We start from the raw sequence: 21,785 nt of genomic DNA, 5'->3' as shown, positions 1-21,785 counted from the left end.
GTTTTTTCTAGAATAAAATGCAAGTTCTTAAGTATTAATGAAGTACTTTTTTGTCACAGATTTTATATGCACAATAATTGGCGAGCATTACTGCCTTTATTCTTTTTCTTTTTATGTAGGAAAATGTGGGCAGAGAGATTACGTTACCTGTTCAAGGTCACGCAATAAGTCTCTGGTGCAGCTAGGAATATTTTCTCTCTGATTATCCTCGTCCAGTGGACCGTTTTGCCTGATAATAATTTGTACCAATACAGGTTTTCTTGCTATACGGTATTTTAGTAATTTCTGAAGTTTGTCATGCTTGCAACCCTATTTTATCCTACCTTGTGTTAGAAAATGTCTAGTTAAGGCTGTCATAAAGAGTAGATTGCTGGGAAGCCTGGTTACAAATTGTCAGCTGTTAGAGCTATTCGGACACTGTTGCCACTGTTGATATATAGAGGTATATTCTAATATTTAAAAAAGTCTTTTATAACATTGTTCCTCATAATACTCTGCTCTCTAGAGAATACTAGTACACTAACTCATTTGAGCATGGGATTCTTCTTAAGTCTCAGATGCTGTGATTTTTCCCTGAGGACAGTTTGATATTTCTGCCTGACATTTCTTCGAAGAAAAATAGAAGGTGCAGCAACATTAATTTTGAAAAGTAAAATTAGTGGAACACTATTATTTTATACTTAGTTCTCTTTTATTTTTAAACCTAATCATATTTTTATTGGATGTAATTAAAAGTCCGTTGCAGAGTAATAGGGATGTTGAACTTTAATTCTGCTCACCTCGTCACTTTTTTAAAACTCTTCATAATTCTCATCTCGAGTCGTGTAATGATGGAGGATTTTTACATGCAGTAGGACATTCTCTGCTATATCAGAGAAGACAAAGAACCAGCACAATGCTGAAAGTTTTCCAGGAAGACTGTCTTATAATAAATAATTGGAATAATAAAGATCTCACTTGACCAGTGCTGTAATTCACCATTCCTTGTTTTGCTACTATTTATGAATGAGAATTATGGTAGTTGGAACTAATTCCTGCACGTTTATTGCAGGATGGTGGACAGAAATAGATTGGTCAATAACTGCCTGCATGAGGGCAGGTGTATGGTGGCAAAATTCTGTCTGCATGGAAACCAGTGACAAAACATGGTTAACTCCTGGGGCTTGCATTTCAACCAAGTTTTGCTTGAGCAGTTCAGGATATCGGTCTCTTACTTGACTTTTGCAGCTGCTGAAGGGGAACTAATGTACTTTTCTTTCTCTTCGTATTTTTTTCTTCTCTTTGTCAAACTCTCATTCCCACTGCACTTTTGAACACTGGGAAAGTGTGTTGCCTGTGTATCACCTAATATGCTGAAGTGTGGGACTTTGTCTTGGTGTGAGCAAATTGTAATGCTGGCTTTATCTCTTCCTTTGAAAAATTCAGTTACTGTGCTCAGCTTGGGCTCTGCGGCTGGGGATTCCAGTGGCTGACATCACATGAGCTGTTAGGGACTTGATTGAATTTTGAGACAGTGTCCAACAGAAGGACTCAGCTGTATCCTCTCTAATCCTTCTTTCTAGGCTAAAAAATCTAATTTTTTCTCTGTTGCCACCTATCAATCTAACCGTTATTTTTCCTTTGAACATATCCAGTCTGTCTTCCTTCTTTATATGAGTAGGATAGTGACAGGACAAGGGGGAATGGTTTTAAATTCTAAGAGGAGAGATGTAGATTAGATGTTATAGGAAGAAATTCTTTATTCAGAGGGTGGCGAGGCCCTGGCCCAGGCTGCCCAGAGAAGCTGTGGCTGCCCCATCCCTGGCAGTGCCCAAGGCCAGGCTGGATGGGGCTTTGGGCAGCCTGGGCTGGTGGGAGGGGTCTCTGCCCATGGCAGGGGGGTGGGACTGCTGGATCTTTAAGGTCCCTTCCAACCCAAACCATTCTGTAGTCCATTCTATGATTAAGATGTAAAAAGTGAGAGGCAAACTTGGTCCGAACTTAAAAGGCTGAAATGTTGCAGATGTGATTTTTTTTTTTTTTTTTTTTAAATTGTGTCAGCAGATTCTGTTCACGTTGTTATTGTAGGGGAAATTCTGAGCAGAATGAGTCATGCCCATGTATGCCAAAATGCTCTGTGAGTAAATGGGAAATTCTTGAGTGTGATGAGCCATGATTTTCAAAAATAACCAGCATGGCACTACCCTGTTTACAGTAAGGTGCTGCTGGCATGGTGGTGAAAGTGGCAGGCACAGTAAGAGCAAATTTTAACTCTCCCTACAAGCAGAGGTCTTTTAAGAGGCAAAAAAAAAAATACTCTCTCAGCTTTTGTTACTGCAGGCTTCTCCTAAAGCAGTCATCAGGTTATGTAATGAAATGAGCAGTGGCACAGTGAAGACACTGAAAGATTCCTGCCCTTGTTCTCAGTGCCGATGTCGGGACACATTAACCTCTTCCAAGAGGGAACAGGGCAAGGCCTCTTGGGACCTAGCCTGTTGACTGTTGAGCATTAAGGAATTGCTAAACTCCTTACTGAGAATGGTCACAACGTGTTCTGGAGTGAAATGTTTTAAAAATGATAGGCATATTTTAAGAGCTCTCAGCATTTGGCTGAATGAAGAGGGTCATAACTTTGCAGGGAAAGTATGTGTGTGTGCTTGCAAGCATTCACCTCGTTCCTTACTGATACATAGCTGTAGTATTGTGACTTTCTGGCTCCTCCTTTGACACGTGCATCACAAATAATTCTGCATGCACAGTTAAAAGTACTGTTCAGACATGCAGATTTCTTTTGAATGAATAGACTAAGAGGCATAGAATAGTTCATGAAAGACTTTTTTGCTTTTAGTGTTGAGAATTTGTATCTAACTCCTCTGTTTATCTTATTTGAAGTAAGAATACTTGGAGAAAGCTGGCTCTCTGTTGTCTTTGCAAACATATCTTTGAAAGCAATTTAGGTAGAAAGGTATCCTAATGCCCTTATTCACACAGGGGAGGGAGCGATTGCCCTTTTCAAATGAGGTACAAGATGAATTTTTTTGCTATTGGGTGAGTGTCTTTCTGGCAAAGACCAGTGGTGTGCCCAGAATGACTTGTATCTGGCAGCTAGGAGAACAACTTTTAGACAGCCCTTTGTACCTCGTGGAGAAAATGCTGCCTCCTTCCTCTGTCACAGGAATCCCGGACTCTTTCTAGGGATCTGTCAGTCTGGGACACTAGTCTTGTCCATGTAATGCAATGTCAGTAGACTTCTTAGTCTGATATTAAGAAGAAATTGACCAACTGAAATGAAGATTTTCCAGCAAAAGGTGAAAATGGGAATCTAAACTGGTTAATTTGATTACAGAAGTGGAAATCATTACAAAGGAAGGCAGTAAAGCAATTGTAGCATGTATCTGTCATTTAAGTGTTTTCCTTCCAGCTCTTAGGATCTTTGAAGGACAACTTGAATGAACGTGAAAGTCCCTATGACAAATCCACAGTGTTTGGCCTCTTGGGCTGCCTGCTATCATGGGTTTACCCATATTTATCTCATATTTAACCAAACGGTTATCTGGCTTTAACTTCAATGTCAACGTTTTTTCTTTTTTTCTGTATGTTTTACTTTAAGAGACAATATTCTGCTGGAGTTCTCTTAATTAGTCAGGCAGTGAGACTGCAAATGAGATATCCCTAAGCTTGTATGTAAATTACTTCTTGTTGATAGGTAAAGCATGCCTAGAATTATTGCATCACCAATCACACTTACCTATTGTACTTAAAAAGTCATTTGTAGCTATAAATTCATGCTGTGAGATCTAGTTTTGTATTATTTTGCAAGCTGCATATCATAAAACTTATCCATTGTGCAGCAATTTCAATTATGGGATTGTTGGAGTTTTTTGGTTATTTTTTAATTTATACAGACTGCTTGTTACACTCGAGTAAAATGTATCAGATTTGTGAACAGTGCCCCTAGACAAAAATGCTGCCAGTCTGTCTTCCCGCAGTGCTGATGCAAAATGTCACTGTCGCCCAGTTGTACCGAAGGCGTGTTGTGATCAAGTCTGGCATTAAACTTCTTGTTTCATCTTTTTGGTGCACATCTTACACTTGGAATACCGAATTGCATTGCCTTGGTCCCATGTGTGTTGGGCTCTGTCTGATGCCCTTACCTTGGTCCTTGCTCTGTTTTTTTGCTTGGAATGTAGAACTTATGGTTTTCAGGAACAGTCACCAAAACACTTTAATCTTGGCTAGCTTGCTAGTGGACTAGTATCAAGCAAGAGTTCCTGAAAGGTAAATGTTCCCAGCAAGTATGTGACTGATCAGTGAGATCTGAGTGAACAGATCCCAGTGGCAGTCCGTGCTTTTCATTTATTTTGTCTTCTCTGTCTTGCTCAGCCAAAGTTCTCATTGCATTTGGATTTCTCTTGGTAAAAGCTCATTTTTCCTCACACCTTTATAAAGTACAAAATACTACTTTTCATTTGCTTTATCAGCACTTCTTCCCTTCCCCTTCTACCCACCTCAGTGTAGGCTCTTTCAGTCAAGAAGAGTTACTTCTGAGTTTTGTCCCTAGTATGGTTTTGATGTTAGCATTATCATGGCTCTTCCTTGCGCATGCCAGTTTTCATTAGGCAAATAAAACTTAGTGCTGTTGACCCAGGCATTGCTTCAAAAATTCTACCTGGAGAACATCAGTCCTATTTAGTCAGTGGAATGAGTCTGTGTCATCAGCAAACTTGTTGGTCAAGTTTCTTCCACTGAGACAGCCAGAACTCCTACTAGCAGCAGTGGATTTGGGAGCACACCATAATTGGAACTGGTGAATTAGGAATTAACTTGAACCCTAAGGCTGATGTCCTAGGAGGGGTTTCTGTCGATATATCTACATCATATTTTTTTCTTTTTTTTCTACAGAGGCTCCTGTAAAACAAAATTAAGATCTTTATTTAGATGCATTTGGAATTACATAAGCTTTGAAGTGCTGAGTTTAAAACAAATCTTGAACAAAGATTGTGTATCCTATGCCACAAGTTAGTTGAATGTAAATTGTATGCAAGGAAATATTGCAGGCATTGAACATCAGGGATAGTTCTACTGATTTGTTATCTTCCCTCTCAGCTGTCAGTCCTCTGTTTGCTGCTGCAGGCAATGACAGTCAAGCTGAATACCAGTGTGTTGCCCAATGGAGCAGTTGTGCCCTTGTAGCTGGGGCGCCTTCTTCCTTTTACTGCTGTTTTCTGACCACAAGGAGAAGAAAATCAGATCAAAATCCTTCTTAGGAGTACTGTGAGCCTTGTTATGTTTCTGCTTAGCAGCAGTGAAGTCCTTCCTAGTTCTGCTAAAAATCATCTGTTCTTTACTGCCAGAAGGCAAGGAAATAAGGATATAAAAAAAAATCTCACTGAGCTATGTATAAGATGTGACATATATCCAGCATAATCTGATGACATTCTTGTATTCCTTTTCTCCAACTTCCTTTTGCCACCTCCTGTGAGTAACTGTCTTCTATATCTTGCCTGCCCTTTATGGGCTGTCTCCTGCTTTGTGATACATAAACACATATTGCCACGTTTCTTCTAAGATCACTTACTGTTCTCAGTCATTTACTGCATAAGATATGTGTTACAATATATTCATGTGTCTGGGAGTATGACAGCTTGCTGTGATCTGTGTTAAATACAAACACAGCGCGTGAATGTGATGCAAACTGGTACAAGCAGCAAATCACAGAATCTAGATAACGGGTAAAACGTGCTAGGTTTAGTCCAGTTCTGCTAGCACTTAATTCTTTCTTCTTTATCTAAGTCTTCTGTAATGTTCTTTGATTTTAATACTCCTAGGTGCAAGCATGGCCCAGTATTTCAGTTACCTGAACCTTCTTCTAATGCAGCATCACTACCCAAGTTATTAAGCAAGCATCATTCCTTATATAGTACCCTGGAGACGATATTTGTCCGCTCTTTCTCTTCTGATCTCTTTTTGCCCAATTCTTGCTTCATTCCTATCTTTCATCTACCTGCTACCTTCATTCAATTTTTCTAATTGAAGGCTTTATTCTCTGATCTCTACTACTCTTTAAGGCATTTTAGGCATTCTTGCACCTTTTGATGATTATAGTGCCAGGTATGTCATATATGCTCTAGTCATGTTACCTGAGTGCTCTAGATTCAGAGAAAACAAACTGGTTGGGGTTAGATGGAAAAGCATGGGTCTGCAGCCTAGTAGCATATGTTCCATACCTGTAACTGTATTGAGGAGCAAGGATGTGTGGCCGATAGCTTTCAGAAGATTGTTGCCTGCTCATCTACAGGAGCACGTGGGCTTTGGGGATGGATCCACAGTTCATACAGCTGTTTGAGGGGAGAGAAGGGAGCCTAGGAATGGCTTGATGAACATTGCTAGAGCATAAAGTTGTAAAATAAGGCCATGGGCGTATGAATAATGGAATGTTTTAGTGCTAAATCAATGTCTTTTTGTGTAATTTAGAAACTATACAATTAACATCTTGTTCCAAGCTTTCAAACTGTCCTAATTTATGGAATCTGTTCATACGCTATATGTTATTTTTCAGCCTTGATGTTTGTAGAGAAAAGTTTCAGTATTATTAATTATTTTACAGCTTCGTGTTGTCTGTTTGAGCTGTTGTGGGAAGGGCTGTAGGTCAGTCGTAGAGCTGGGGAATGCTGCCTGTCTGTAGCTCACCCCGTAGGGGTGACCTAATTGTATTTATGCTTTTCTGCTGGAATATCGAAACACCTCTGTGTCCTATTAAGGGAAAGGTGATGATGTTAAATGGTGGCTCTGTGCCTAAATGGGGTTCTCATTGTTAAGGATGTCAGCAAGTCTGATGGGACGAGTGGAAGGTACAGTCCATTGCACATTTACACATATATGTGCATATATGTATCTTTTCCCTTTTTTCTTCCTATACGATTGTTTCACTTAAAAGAAGTTAAAATTTTAAGTTTTCTGAAAGTGGTATTGCTTTGGTCTCCTGTCATCTGCATTGTAGCAGCTCTTTCACCATCATAAAAGGCTGTATTTTAAGAGCCTTCAGCAAGAGAAAATGCTCAAGTGCAGAGCAATATTATTTATTAGTCTAAGCTTATTACTTAATATTTTTGTAGAGCTTTTATAGAACCATGACTTCTGACCCATGCTTTTAATATAGTTACAGGATCATCTGTGCATAATGGCCATCTTGCCTACATGATAGCAGAATAACTATTTTTACAGTCTCCTCGTGAGATGCAGAATAAATGATCACTGTAAACCTTTCTCACATTGTTATCTTTTAATCTTGATCCAAGTATTTACACTGAGTAGCAAAATACAGGGTGCCATGGCACAGACAGAAAGGAAAATTTATTCCTGCGGCTTGATATTTTAAGATCCCCAGAAGAGGCCAAAGTGTTTCGTTTGGAGAAAACTAACAAGAAAAAGATTCCTTTCATGGACTTATATTTGACCAGTAAATGTAAAAGAAGAATTAGCATATAGTTTAAGAAAGGGGAAAGTTTTTCTATTTCCTTTCTGTCTCAGCAGCTAAAGCTCTCCCACTTGAGTTTTCTGTCTACATGTCCCAGGCTTGTATGGATCCCAGTGTGTCTTCATTACGGCTGCAGAAAATCAGACTGCACAGACCACACTGTGGGCTCAGATCCTTACTTTGTAGTTCTGTGCTGTACGTTAATGTGCATGCACTATTGTGAGACTGGTGTCTTTGAAAAAATAATTTCTTGCATTGTCATATGCAACTTCCATTGTACTATGATAAAATAAACATTATGAGAAACTGAGCTTTTTCCGGGTGGAGAGGGTGTTATTCACTTACCTGGAAAGCAAAGGAATTGGAAGTCGGGCACTGTGGTTATGGGCATTTATTTTATTTCTCTCAAATTCTTTTCAGGGTAAGTGAAGAAAAGGAGGTAACAGAAGAACGGCTGAAAGCTGAACAGGAGTCATTTGAGAAGAAGATCAGACAGCTAGAGGAACAGAATGAACTTATCATCAAGGAAAGGGAAGATATCCTTTAAAAATGTGTGCAAGGGCTCACTGTCTGAAATAAAAAGTGAACTACAGAGAAATAATTGTTCTAATTTATGGCAGAGAATAAATCTGCATGTGCTGCCATTCAAAAGCAATCAGAGAGATGACTTGTCAGCATGTGATGCTGGTTCATTTGAGCTTAAAACTGCCATCCAGCTGTTCCTATGATGTTGTTTTGCTATGAAATAGATATTTGTCAACTAGAAATGGCAATAAGGAATTTGTGCATTAAAATATGGTTATAGATTTTTTTTCTCTTAATCCTGTTAGGTTGTTGTAATTGAGGTTTGAAATTTATCTTGCATGGTATTCCAGTGCGAGTCCAGAGAAAGGCAACTAACACTGAAAGCATTTAAACCGTATAAATATGTACTATGGGGTTTAGCTGGCTTAGCCTTTTTTATTAATACAAGGTTGGCTGATTTTTTTCTTGCAGACTGTGACTTCCATTTTTGTTAAACTGCATATGCTTAGTCCCAGTCCTGGAATATCTCATGCAAAATGATCTTGCAGGAAGTACAGCTTTCCTTCAGTGTGGTGTGACATGTCTTTACAAAATGCTTTTGTTCATTTCTCCCCAAATTGTTGATTTTGATGCTTTGTTGTTAAATTCCTCAGAAGGCTAACGGTTGACTACAGTGGGAGAGAGGAGATAATGCTGCAACTACAGTAAAAGCAAATAGTTGATGGTTCATCAGTAGCTGTATTTCAAGTAGGGAGGATACAAATACTATTGTAAAAAGTGTTGTTGAAACCTAGTGCGTAGTGCTGTTTTCAGTCCTGAGTCATCCCTTGCTCAAGTTAAAAATGAAGTTAGAGAAGTTATAGAGAAGGGAGAACCTATTTTCTGAGAAGGGGCTGTAGTGTGTATGTTACACTTGTGAATAGTGACCAACCATACGTAAGTAGGTTGAGACGGTGGTGAAGTGAATAGGGGGAGAGAGAATGCTGAGACAAAAAAAGGACTCTTCAAACTGTAGGCCAGTCTTGGAATGGAAATGAATGGAGGTAAACAGTCCACAAACTTAAACATGAAGTTAGAGGAGGGCTCTGGGAAACTTGAGGAATCATATTTCGCAGTTAAGCACTGGAATGTTTGGAGAGGGGAGCTTCATTGTCATAGATCTTGGTTAGCTTATGAAAGGAATTCCTTGATCTGTTGTTTCTGACAGCAGGGGATTGCCCTTGATAATTCAGCAGATCCCCTTGCAGCCTAGTGGCAGTAATACTGGTAGAAAGAACTTGGTCTGTTGTCTGTACTAAATAATATACACATCAACAAGCTTAAATGGGTATGGAACATTTCCTGGAAAATAATAGATCTCATGTATTTAAGAGCTATTAGATGTGATTGCAACTCTTTCACATTGATTACACTGAAGTTAGTATTTTGTAGTATGTTATACCTTACGTATTCATTCAGCCCATGAATGTGGGTGGGGTATTAGGTTCCTGATATATATATATATATATGTATATATATATATGTGTATATATATATATATGTATGTATATATGATATATATGATATATATATATATATCATATGTATGTATGTATTGATTTACCTGCATAAAGCTTTCACCAATTCATCTGAGGTTTATTTGGTTACCGGGAAGTAGCCATGCTTGCTTTTTTGTTTTGTTGCTTTTGTTTGTTTACTAGAAATAGACTGCACAAGCAAGAATACTTTCTCAGAAGAAGTCAGAAAGACATAGCAGAAGGTTAATACATGCAATTTTACACTTCATAAAACTCTACAAAACCTAGAAATATAAAACAAGATAATTTAAACCAATATAATTTTAACTATAGGAATATTTGCCTATCATACGTGAATGATTCAAGATCCTTCATGTACCCCTAATCAGTTAATTTCTGATCTCTCAAAGCTCGTTGCAGAGCCAAGGAATGGTAGAAATGACTTGCCAAAGTAGAATATGGATTCTGGCTATTTTCAAGTACATAAACGTGAAATTCTTCTGAAATATACAGAGTTCACTTGCAAATAAGATACCAGGAATATAATAGCGTAAGGAAAAACTTTCAAGTATAGTAAAATCAATTTCGTGTACTTTTTTTCCCCCAAAGCTAATTTATTCTCTATAAAATTAGTTTATCTACCCCAGTGTTTAAAATTACCCTACAATAATAAATCGGTGCTTCTGATATAACAGCTATAGCTATCCAGTGAAGTGTAACCTCAACTTGGTAGAGGTTTAATTTGAATAACACGGAAGTGTGCGCTTTTTCAGGGAGTTGTCTTCTTTTCCTTATTAAGACTCTTGCAGCAAGGATATGCTTTGTGTGCTTGAACTCCTAACTTTAAAAGCAGAAATTTCTCATTTTGTTGTGGTTGATTTTTTTTTTTTGGAGAAGCTCTGTGGACTCATCTATTTGAATTCATTGTTGATGAACTATGACAAAAGCATGGGGGATGGGAGAAGAGGTGGTGTGCACTAATTTCACTGCAGAACCCTGAGTAATTTCGTAGAACTGGAGAATTGTATCTCTCTGAAGCGTAAATCTGCATTTGCTTTGGTCAGTACTGTGTGGGTGAGGATCAGCAACTAAAATTTCATGCAAACTTCAAGTCAGTTCCATTCTTCTCTTGCGGTTGAAACTTTGAGATTTGAACAGATCTTACTAGGGCATACCATTAATGGAGGACAACACTGATGAGCATGCTGTGAGTCATAAGTTGCCAAATCCCTGCTATCATAGAATGAAAGAAAATGAGGGATTTTAAGTAGTCATCTAGTCCATGCCTTTTCCCTAAAACAGTATCATCAGACCTGACACATTATCTTATGATTTGGTCAAAAGGAGCTATTCTGGCTTAGTTCTTCACATGGTGTGTCCACGTCTAAAAGAATGTGACTTTTTTTCAAAAAAAAAAAAAAAAAAAACAACCCTTGACCTAATGTGTCCTAATGAGTTCCAGAAATGAAAGAGGATCAAACCTTTATTTTGCATATGTGAAATTCTCATAGGCTTATTCCTAAAAGGTTCTGGTGCGCTGTTCTTTGGAGAGGAGATGCTGAGTGGTGTAAGGTACGCGTGCTGTGACTGTGTATTCTGCTGTTCTTATTAAAATCTACCCATGTTGGGCCAAATTTATAAACTCTGCAAAAATCCAGTAACGTGTTCTGTTTCTTTCAAAGCAAAAGTTCCAGGTCACCTGCACAATATAAACATTCCCATCCTTGTGGGCTATTGCAGCTCTGGCTCAGGCTGTTGTGGGTTCTTCTGGGTATGGAACTGACTGCATCCTATCTGTGTCATGGGGACCTGGACATGTAGAAGGAGAGGCGTGAGTCAAATGAGAATGATTTGTGGAAGAGAGAGAGTAGAGAGGTGAAAGAGTTTGGGGTCAAAATAGAGAAAAGGACCGTGTTTTCAATGAATGGTAGCAAAAGGAAAAAAAATGGAAGCTGGGTTGGGCAGAGATAAGGATCTTGTGTCTCTAAGTGATGCAAGTGGTGGAAAAATGAGTCTTCTGATAGGAAAGATTAAGCAGTATGTTAGAACAGAAATAAAGGCTGCACTTGAGAAAAGAGCATTAGGACCTGGCTGAAAGGAAAGGCCTGGAAGTTAGTCTGGGCATGAGTAATGTGAAAGAACTGAAGCCTGTGACTGATGAGTTTACAAGTGTTTGGGTTGAAGAATTAGAGTTCAGAAGGACCCAGGATGGGGATCAGTCAGATGGTTGGGAGACAGTTGGTGTAAAATGGGATGTGTTGGTTCAGTGCATTGTAGCACCATCCACACTTTGAAACAGAATGCTGGAGAAAGGTTATGTGAGATGGACCACCACGTGCAGGCTATCTCTAGCATCCCCATTTAATATTTGTCTTTTTGACGCTGTATCCCCAGATCATGTTGGATACATACCAACAATCTAAATTCCAGCATTTTCTTTGGAGTGTTTGACTTGCAACTTAAATGTCCGTTGAAATTTCTGTTGTTTCATTTGCATTTTCAAAATAAGGGAGAAGCAGTTTGTGTCATGCTCATAGGCTATTGTGTTATTCCTTCTACTTATGCTAGGAGCGGTTAAGAGAAAAGCTTTTGACTTCCCTTTTTTTTTCTGGCATTTTTTCAAGCACCCATTATTAACTTAGGTCCCAAATATGATTTAATTTAAGAAACGGGGAATTATCTTTTGTAAGATGCCCCAGTACTGTCATGATAGATGTCTTAGGAAAAAAACAATAATAACGAGATTATTAAGAAACAAATACTAGTGTTATTTCAAAGCCCAGAGAAATTATATTATGGTCTTTAGCTTTTCTTGTTATCACCATTAAGGATTTTCTAATCTAAATTTGATGCTCTTGCATAAATGCAGAAGCAAAAACAGCCTTAACATTTCTGCAAATATCTCTTACTTTGGTAAGAGGAAACTTCTTAAAAATAAATAATAAAACATCAGTATAGAATTCTAAGCTATGAGAAGGAACATGTATTTCCTTGCCAGAATGATCGTTTTGGAGACAAAGAACAGGGAGAAAAAGTGGTAAAGAGATTCTATTTGTTACAAACTTTTTTTTTCTTTATGTAAATTTAAACTCATCAGCCTTACTAAATGTTTGTTTTGGTTTATATTTAGAATGTACCTGCATTTCTTAAGCTTTTTGGTGGAATTATTTTCTGGCTGAATATGATCTGTTGATTTGAAGATTCAGCCAAGTTCATACAACAAATCCCATATGATTTAATTGGCTAGTCTAAACATGATCACAGGCTCTTTACGTATGTCGTTAGTACTATAACTACTTAGCACTACTTAATTACTTGATTTTGCATGCAGTTAACATGAATATTAATTTAACTAAAACAGTTCATTTTCTGATATTGTTGGTGAGATAGAATATTAATTTGCTGGAAGAATAATTGGCTTCTTACAAACATTATGTGGAGTCTTTAATAACAGTTCTAGTTTTGCCATAGTACTGCTAATTATGTTGCTCTTGCATATATTTGTAAATTAGTGCTACTTCCATATTTCCTCCTCTTCCTATCTTCCTGGATTAATAGAGAATTACCATTATTTTTCAGAAGAAAATTTGACTTGACTAATGCCAAAGAGCAAAATGATAGAAAAGCAGGTATGAGGCTATAGAATTTACCTGACTGTTCTGTATCATGCTTACTTTCTCTATAATGTTGAATTTGCTGTTTTGAGAATGGGAAGATAAATATGTTTATTCAGTTTCATTTCCTTTTAAAATCTGAGCCACCAATATTGTCATCACAGGTGGAGAAGCAAAACAGTGGGTCTTGCATAAAAGCCTTTGGGCAACGTACTTTGTTGCATGTATTGTCCTGGTGTCCTGCTTATCAGATGTGTGTGCGCCTCCGCAGTGCTGCCGTTTGCAAAAGGACAGTTGGTTTGAACTCCCAATGACAACACCTAGTGCCATACAGAAATAGGATATGGAGATTAACAATATGGTTAAGCATGTGGTTCAGGAGTGGGACTCGATGTTCCTTGTGGGTTCCTTCCAACTCAGGATACTCTATGATTCTGTGTGTATATGAAAGTTGGATCCCTGCCTTGTTCGTCCCTGCCCTGCAAAAGGTGTTAAAAATGCAAGAAGAAAATTGGTGCGAAGAGACCTTGCCACTTACAGAAAACTTGTGCCTAGTGTTTTCAAAAGTCAGACTGTTTATTTAAAACCCAGTAACAGTTTTAGTGTTTAAAGTTGGTTAAGTCCAAGTCCAATTTTTGATTTTCTTATGGTTTCTCTAGTATTAATAATGACAAGGTACAAACTGAGCGATTGGAATTACTATCGCCCTTTTTCTTCTGTTGCTTAACTCGGCTCTCTCAGCTTATAGTTTAAAATTTCTCCCTTCCTGTTTTTCATATGTGGATGCATCCTGTATATCATTTTGTGTATCATAATTTGTTTGAAGGCATGTGAGGAGAATGAAAGATTAGTGTCTTGCTCTTTTCTTCCATTTTATCCAACTGCTTTACTCTTTGAAGGTGTTTCCCTTACTGTTATTATAGGTCCCTGACTGGTAAATGTTTCTAAGCAACCATTATGGTCCATTGAATAAAAGCTGAACTTATTAAAAAGTCCCTGAATATTTATATGCTATTCTGTAACAGCAATATTGGCTAAATAATGTATGTATTTTAGAACTTCTTAAATGTAAAAGAATCAGTCAAGGACTATTGGGTAAATAAGGTATTTTGAATTTTTCATGAACTTTTAAACTAAAACAAGGTGAAACATATTGTAATGTTGAGCGTTCAAATGGATCAATGGCTGGAGATTCATTTAAAGCTCAGCTTTCTATGTTTAATCCTAGCTAGTGCCTTTGAGCACAAGCTAACCAACTGCGTTGCCCATGTTATGAAATGATCCAGAATCAACAGGCAGCATCTAAACAATCAATGTCAGCTTTTTTAGAATATGAGCTGTACTGGCTTGTTGCCCTAAAACTTTACACTCAGTGGTGCAAGACTGGCTGTGAAATGGTGCTGTCAGTACAGAAGTGTAGATGTGGGATAAGAGAAGAAGGGTTGCTGGCTTTGTAGTTTGTACTGGAAAGCTTAGTACAATGTTATTCTGTGTGTGGCTGATTTAAGAGGAGATGTTCTCATCCAGCAGCTCTGGCATTGAATTTTGGAGACCCACTGGGGTGAATGTAGAGGGCTAGTAGTGTTCTCATATCTCATCTGTTTCTTGACACTTTGATAGCGCAGGGATCTGTTCCTGGCACTAGACTCTTGATGTCTCTGAGCTGCAGTCTTGCTGGCTGAAGATCTGGGGTCGTGCTCTGTGAGGTTGTTGATAGTGGCTAGGAGGTATATACTTGACAGATAACCAGTCTTCCAACTCGGAAGGATGAATGGTATCTTGATCACAGGCTTGATATTAGTTATACTATCCGGTTTGGATCTCAAAAACTGGGTCTGATGATGAGTTGCACCTGGCTGAACTTAACAGGAGGGACCCGTCATTAGAAATGTAGCTTCAGCCACAGCAATCTCATATATTAACAGCAGTTACCATAAGGAAAAAGCCTGAAATAGGTCAGGTAAAAATTATTTCTCTGTAGAAATCAGTGTCTTAAGTGGAAAGCAGATTTATTTATTTTTTTTCAGGCACTCAAACTAATTAGGTTACTTACCTGACTAAATTTTGACCCTGCTCTTGTGGCTACTGCTGAAACATTGGGCTTTAGGTATGTGAGCTTTCAAAGCAATGCTTCTTTGAGTTAAATTTTCCCTTATGATATTTGGCCTCATTCGGAAACAAAGACTGAGATCTCTTAAAAGGAGGCACAAATGGGAAAATGAGATCATTAATTGTTGAAGCTGGTACTGTAACAAATTGACTAGAAATGTGGATTCAGAGAAATTGATGTACTTTATCCTTCTAAACTAAATGAATTCTCCATCTGCTTCAGCTTCTCAACTATAATGAGGACGTTGGGCTGACTCTGCTATTGGTTTCTCTGTCTCCCTGAACTATTTTGGAAAGTTTAAACATTTCTTGCATGATTAAATACACTTTCAATAAATCAATCTCATAATAATTGTTGTTCAGGAGAGTTCATTATTCAGTTTAGTCTTTTAAATTAGTGTTCTTCTTTAAAGGATTCTTCTGACGTAATGGCTTCTGCTAAATCCATTTGCCATACTCTGGCTTGTAATTACTTTAGATTCGAAGAATAAAATGAATGGCTTTATTATTAATCAGTAGCAAATTTATCTTACTGTTTTTAACCTCAGAGTGGCCTTCGCTCATGAAATAGTTTTAATGGTCTAGATAGCAAAACACTTCATACCTCGCTTTCAACAGAGATTTAGTGAAAGCAATCAGATAGTTTTGTGGGTTTTCTTCTTATTTGTCATAGTGACTGTCGTCGTGTGTAGGTTTGTTGCTGTATGCTGTCAACTGCTGGCCCTCTGAAAGTCTAGTTTTGCAATGTTTTTAATTGTAAATTTTTCAGATGGGGCTAGCTCTTCTTTTTGCCTTATGCTGTGGAGAGTACATAGCACTTAAACGCAGCATTAATTTAATGCTGACTGCTGTACTGGTCATTTGCCTATATGAACTTTGTCACTGTTCATGTATGATGAAAACTTACATGATTTCTTTCATTCTCTGTGTTATTTACATATGCTTTTGTAGTTGGAGAGTTGTGAGTCTGTGCTGTGAATTTTGGTAACAAAATGCCATCTTGGACTGATGTTGTATAGCCTCTGCGCATGGACAGATAGATGTCCTAGGTGAATCTCATCCATTTGGCCCCTTCAGCTTGGCATCAGTTCTCTGTGCATTGTCTCTTGTGAAGTTTTTCAAAGCATCCTTAACTTTAAGCTGCCAGTCATTGCAAACTAATATAAAAGTATTTTCAGCCTTGCTAAACTTCCTAGTATCTAGTAGATGTTATATTAATATCTTAGTTTCAGAGACTGCTTGGATAAGGAAAGTGGGCCAGTTGCAGAATTACAGATATTCAATAAATCTCAGCTTTTAATTTCTGGAGGGATTCTTTCCTTTAGCAGCATTGTGTTGGTTTTGTTTCCTGCATCAAATGTAATGTTTAACCAAGGCTAAGAATTTTTCAAATAATGCCAAGGAATTGTAGCAAACATCCAAAGAGGAATGAATAGTGTCCTTGAAATGTTAATTCCCTGGCTCTCTAGGAGGTCATTAAAAGTGTAAGTGAAAAACTCAGTAGAATTTATCAAGATACAAGAGCTTCATACAACACTTCTGTCTGTACCCTTTATTCATCATTCTATTTGTATTTCACCTACATGTTCTAGTTTCAGGAATCGTACTTGTTAATTTCATACCTACCTTTTCATGTTCACATACTAGTGTGTGTATGTTTATTTAAAAGTATTTTTTAACTGTGCAAATAGAAAGCGATGACAGTATGGCCACTTTCACTGCATGTATGTCAACAGTTTTACATAAAGGTTAGCCCTTTCTTGGGACAAAAAATACCCCAGGGTTATAGCACAGGGAGTACAGTTGTAGTAATAAAGATTATGTTGCTGATAAGTTCCCCTCAAGGCCCCATGATGGTAATACCCCTATATTTTGTCTTTAAAGAAAACTGCTGAGAGGCAATAATTTTTTTTGTATGTGTCCCATTTTCATTAATGCATGGTAATTGATGGAGTTGCAGTGACTTGTAACAGTAATGAGTTCTAAACATAAGAATGCACTCCTTTCTAATAAGTGAGCACTGCTGGGGTTTAAAAGCGTACTAAATCAGTTGCTTTAGTATGAATTTATTAGTTTTTTTCAGCATTAGCTTTAATAGTAGTTATTTACATAAGCGTACATCCCATTAACCGCCATCAGGGCTGGAAAACATGCTGAACTGTTCATATTTTCATATAATTATTGAACATAATGGTTTCATTTGCATTTCTAAACAGTGATGTTTCTGTCAGGCTTGGAAATAGTGTCTTTACGCAGTCCCTATTTCACATCCACTTATTTGACATCGTTAAATTTTATGCTAATGTGCTTCCCTAGAATATCATCAGTAGGACAGATGCTTGTGCTTTAATATACAAATCAGAGATGCTTTTCCCTCCCCCCTCCCCTGAACTGCAAAAGAAATAAAAAAGCATATCTGCACTTTTAGATATAGTTTGTTTCATTCTAAATAATCTGTACAAAATGAAACTTTGCTTTCACCCCTGCTAGTCACTTCTGAATGTCGTAACAGATACCTTGTTTGTGCAGGGTGGGGAGCTGTCTTCTCCATGAAGGAGGAAGAGTCTTCTAAAATTTGAGGTAGCGACTCTGTGAAACTAAAATACTGTAACCTGGAGATTGTCTGATGTGTAAAGCATGGAGCCTTACACAGCAAGCTGCTGAACTAGGCAGTGGTACATGGACGGGTCTCCTGGCAGCAGACATCGCTGTGCGGAAGGCTCAGGAAGGGAGAAGTTTCAGCGCAGCAGCTGATCTACTTTTTAGGAAGGATGTTTCACCGAGTCTAGTGACTCAGTGCTTGTCCGCAGAAACGCACATGGGATTGAACGCCGTCAGGTTTAGTTTTACATTTAAAATAGCTTTTTGTTTGTTTTTGCAATTCTGCAGGTAGGTGGAGGTACGTGAGCCCGCTGCCTAATTAAATAAGGACGATGGTGGTTGTACGATGAGTGTTGCTTTGACTCATTATATGTACGCGGATCATAAGAGCTTTGATACATGACGAGAAGTTAGCAGTGGAAGCAGAACATCAGAAACCTAAGAGAGTGCGGGTAATTGCAGTTCTGCATGAGGAAATGACTGAGTAAAAAACCAAAACGCTATGAACAACAAAACTGAACTTCTTTTCTTCCATTTAAAAAATGAAATGAATACTTCACATCTTGTTCTATATGAACTTTATCTTGGAATGACTTGCTTGTGGAGCAGCAGTGCTGCTGAGCATGAGTGCAGCCTACAGTATACAGTTGCGGTCACAGGAAGAAGTAAATATCGAGATGTGAGCAATGTTGCATAAGAACCTATCGTGACTTCAGTAAACAAGTGTGTCCCTGCATATATCAAGCTCAGTGCTATGCTTTTACTGACTTACCCTATGTGATGTTGGGTGATGCTCCTTTCTTTCTGCTTTCTTCTGTCCTATTTATTTACTTAAATATTTGGGGTGCTGCTTGCTGGCTTTTCTGTGACATGAAAGGTTAAATGTACGTGTGTTGCTTATTTGTGGCATTTCACAGATGCCCTCAGCCTTGAACAATACAAATGTGGCATGTCTCTGAAAATCTTTTAGACTAAAAAGTTAGGGTCAAGTAAAAGACTGAGAGAAAGGTGTCTCTCAGATTTGTCACTTTCCTTGTGTATTACGTATTTTTTATTTTTTTTAAATTTCTTCTCTTCATGGGATGTCATAGAAGAAGGCTTGAAGGAGGCACCCACATGCAGGAGGGTACTTGTTTTGAAATGAAAAGGCATATTTTATGCATAAAGGACCACGTGAGAAAACTGGAGATACTCTGATGGATTCTGGGCTTATGGTGTCTTTAATTATAGATGATTAACAATTTGCTAGTTGCTTTGCAGACAAGGGTAGAGACAAAAATGCCTACTGGGAAATGCTTGCAGTCTAAGACCTCATTCTGGGGTGTGTGTGTTTGTGAATCTCAACAGTACAGCCATACTTCAAGTCAGGAGAAGTAGCAATATCAAAACAACAATGTTTATGTGTATATTTCTATTATGGTTTTGAGCTTACAAGAGTGCACACAACCAGTTTGTAGCAAACAATTTGGAGCAAGGTGCTTTTTGGTAAACCTTTAACTCAGGATCAAAATAGTATCCATCAGAGCAGGGTAGCAATTGGTGAGAGATACTAATTTCGTCTTGTGGAGTACTGGGAAATTATAAGAGAGTGCCTCTGTCATGCAGAGCAGGCTGTTATACTGCACAGATTCTGAACTGACCTCTTGTCAACTTCTCATTTGAATCCTGAAAAAAAGGCTCTAGGTAATTGCCAAGTATCCTTATTTTAATATGCAGCCATAAAAAGGTAAAGTATGATGATTTTTAACATCAGAAGATTAACATTTTACCTTTAAATAAAATATGATTAACTGGTACAGAATTAAAAGTAATAGAACTGAAATATTCAAACTATGACTCTATGGTGTCAGATTATGCATCAAGTGTGACAGTTTAAGTACTGAACTGATTTAAAAATGAGCCAGCTGAAGGATGTATATCCCAAGTATCAAGACTAAAATGGAATAAAACAATTGTGGCTATCAAAACTTTCTCAAACCCTCTTGGCTGGAGGAACCAGGAAATCAGAGAGTGGTGTTCTGTGACTGCATCTCGCCTGGCGCCAAAGCAGGTGCAGCGGGGGAACAGTCGGCATGCTGTGACGGCATCCCACACTAGGCTTTGAAGCCTGCCAGGTGATGATTATGTTTAAATTTAATTGCCAGGCCAAGACTATTGCTTCCATACTCATCTACTTCGATCAGGGTTCAAATATGATTGATCCAGTAGTTCATCTTTTCTTTCAGTGGTTTGCAGTCCGCCAGGCTTCCTATTATCCCTATGCTGTTTTATTTCTGGTAGATTGGCATATGTTTTGATAAATGAAACCTCATACTTATCATCTGAACTGCTTATTGCTCCCATTTGGAAATCTGAAAATGCCATTGTGAAGGTTTGTCATTTGAATTCTGCATATTTTGAGTCCTTGTTAGTAAAATGATTTTACTTTTTTCCGAACTTAGTAGTTTTGTAGACTAAGCTTGGAATTTGACAATGAAGTGGCACCTTGCTGCTGTCAGAAGTCCTCTAAATGAAAATTTTGAGTGCAATTTGGGAATATAGTTGTCCTCATGTAAATGTTTGCATCAGATTCGTTCACTTTAAGCTGTGACACCTTGCAATTGTTAATGAAGCATCAAGAGTGGAATATGGCTCATGTTCCATATCTGCAAAAATGAAAGAAATGGTAAGAAGAAAACAGTTCTGTGGCTACAGTAGTTGGCAGGTTTAAGTGAACAGGTTACTGAAATAAGAGGGTATTGCTTTTACATAGTTACTTCTGAAAGCAGTACTTTAGTATTTAAGAAAAAACGTTTGCAAAGCACTTAACAGGTTTCATGATACCTAAACTTTTCCAGTTACACTGCTCAGATGTTTTTGTGGATTTCTTTGTATTTTGCTGTCTTCAGGGGGAGCTTTTTTGTTGCTATAAGTATTGTTAGCCAACATTGATGAAAGATCCTTAGATGCTTTTAAAGATGTTACTCATCTCTTAACAGTGCAGAATAAGACTCAATGTCCAGCTGTCACTCCAGGTAACTAGACAAGTCCTGTGAGGTCTTACTGCTCTGTTTCAATGCAAATAAGTATATTTAACTTGCCAATGCTCTTTGATTTAATCTGCCAATAAATCCGTTGAATAAATTTGCCCTATAAATAGAAGGAAATTAAAAATTAGAAATATAGGAGTAAGAAAAACAAACTTACTTCCAGGATAGAATTTGATTGTGGAAAGGATTGCATGGTGTTACCGCTGGTGAGGAACTAGATCTGGTAACCCGGGAAAGCCTCTTGGTTTCCCCAGCAAGCCGTCTTGGTACACTGCTCTAGTGTGGTATCTGGGGATCTGTGCACAGCCCATGAATCCTAACTGATTTTAATGAGCTGTTTGTATTGAACTTGTCTCATGTTGGCAAAGTTCAAGTTGCGTTATTACATTCCTTTCTCTGGAAGCAGCTGCAGGACAGTCCAAAGTATTTAACAACAATGCAATTACATTGTTCTGAGTGGACAGTGAACGTGCCAGAGATTCTCCTGGCTCATCTGCAGGGGACAGAGGACTACCAGGAACCTTCTGGCGCTCCCAGCCAACCCTCATAACATATTTATGTTCATAAAGCTGTGAAAATCTGCTTTGGTTCACATGTTACTTTTCTGCAGCATGTCATTTTTGAAGGATCAGTGTTTTAAAAGACCCTCTAATTTTATTTTAATCTTGACACCTGTTAATTTCCAACCTAGTCACAATCACAGCTAGTTTAAACATGCTTGTTCTTGTGCCAGTGTTTTTAGGGTTTTTAGTCAGGAGAATTGTGGGGGGGGCAGGAAGTTTCAAGAGATTATTTTTGAAGCCAAATAATAGCTACTTTTATTGCTTCTTTTAGGTAAGTCTATAGGATGAGTTCAGCAGAAGACCTAGAGTGTCTTTGGGGAGCTGCATGAATGAGTTTGAGCAGTATCTCTCCCCTTTGCAGTGCAGCCATG

The 21,785-nt window shown here is 38.1% G+C and overlaps 1 protein-coding gene across 8 annotated transcripts in view; it reads left to right on the top strand.

Annotated features, from left to right (window-relative positions):
• Window positions 1-21,785, top strand: part of KIAA1328 (KIAA1328 ortholog) — a 173,119-nt gene that overhangs the window by 12,163 nt on the left and 139,171 nt on the right. For all 8 annotated transcript variants that reach the window (XM_040540470.1, XM_040540468.1, XM_040540475.1 and 5 more), the window contains one exon: window positions 7,877-7,992. In XM_040540470.1, coding sequence (XP_040396404.1) covers window positions 7,877-7,992 — 116 coding nt within the window. The remainder of the gene's footprint in view (window positions 1-7,876; window positions 7,993-21,785) is intronic.

Source organism: Cygnus olor, chromosome Z (genome assembly GCF_009769625.2).
Source record: "Cygnus olor isolate bCygOlo1 chromosome Z, bCygOlo1.pri.v2, whole genome shotgun sequence".
In the NCBI taxonomy this organism is placed as follows: Eukaryota; Metazoa; Chordata; class Aves; order Anseriformes; family Anatidae; genus Cygnus; species Cygnus olor.
The sequence above is the reverse complement of the archived record's forward strand: the minus strand, read 5'-3'. Positions and strand labels throughout refer to the sequence as shown.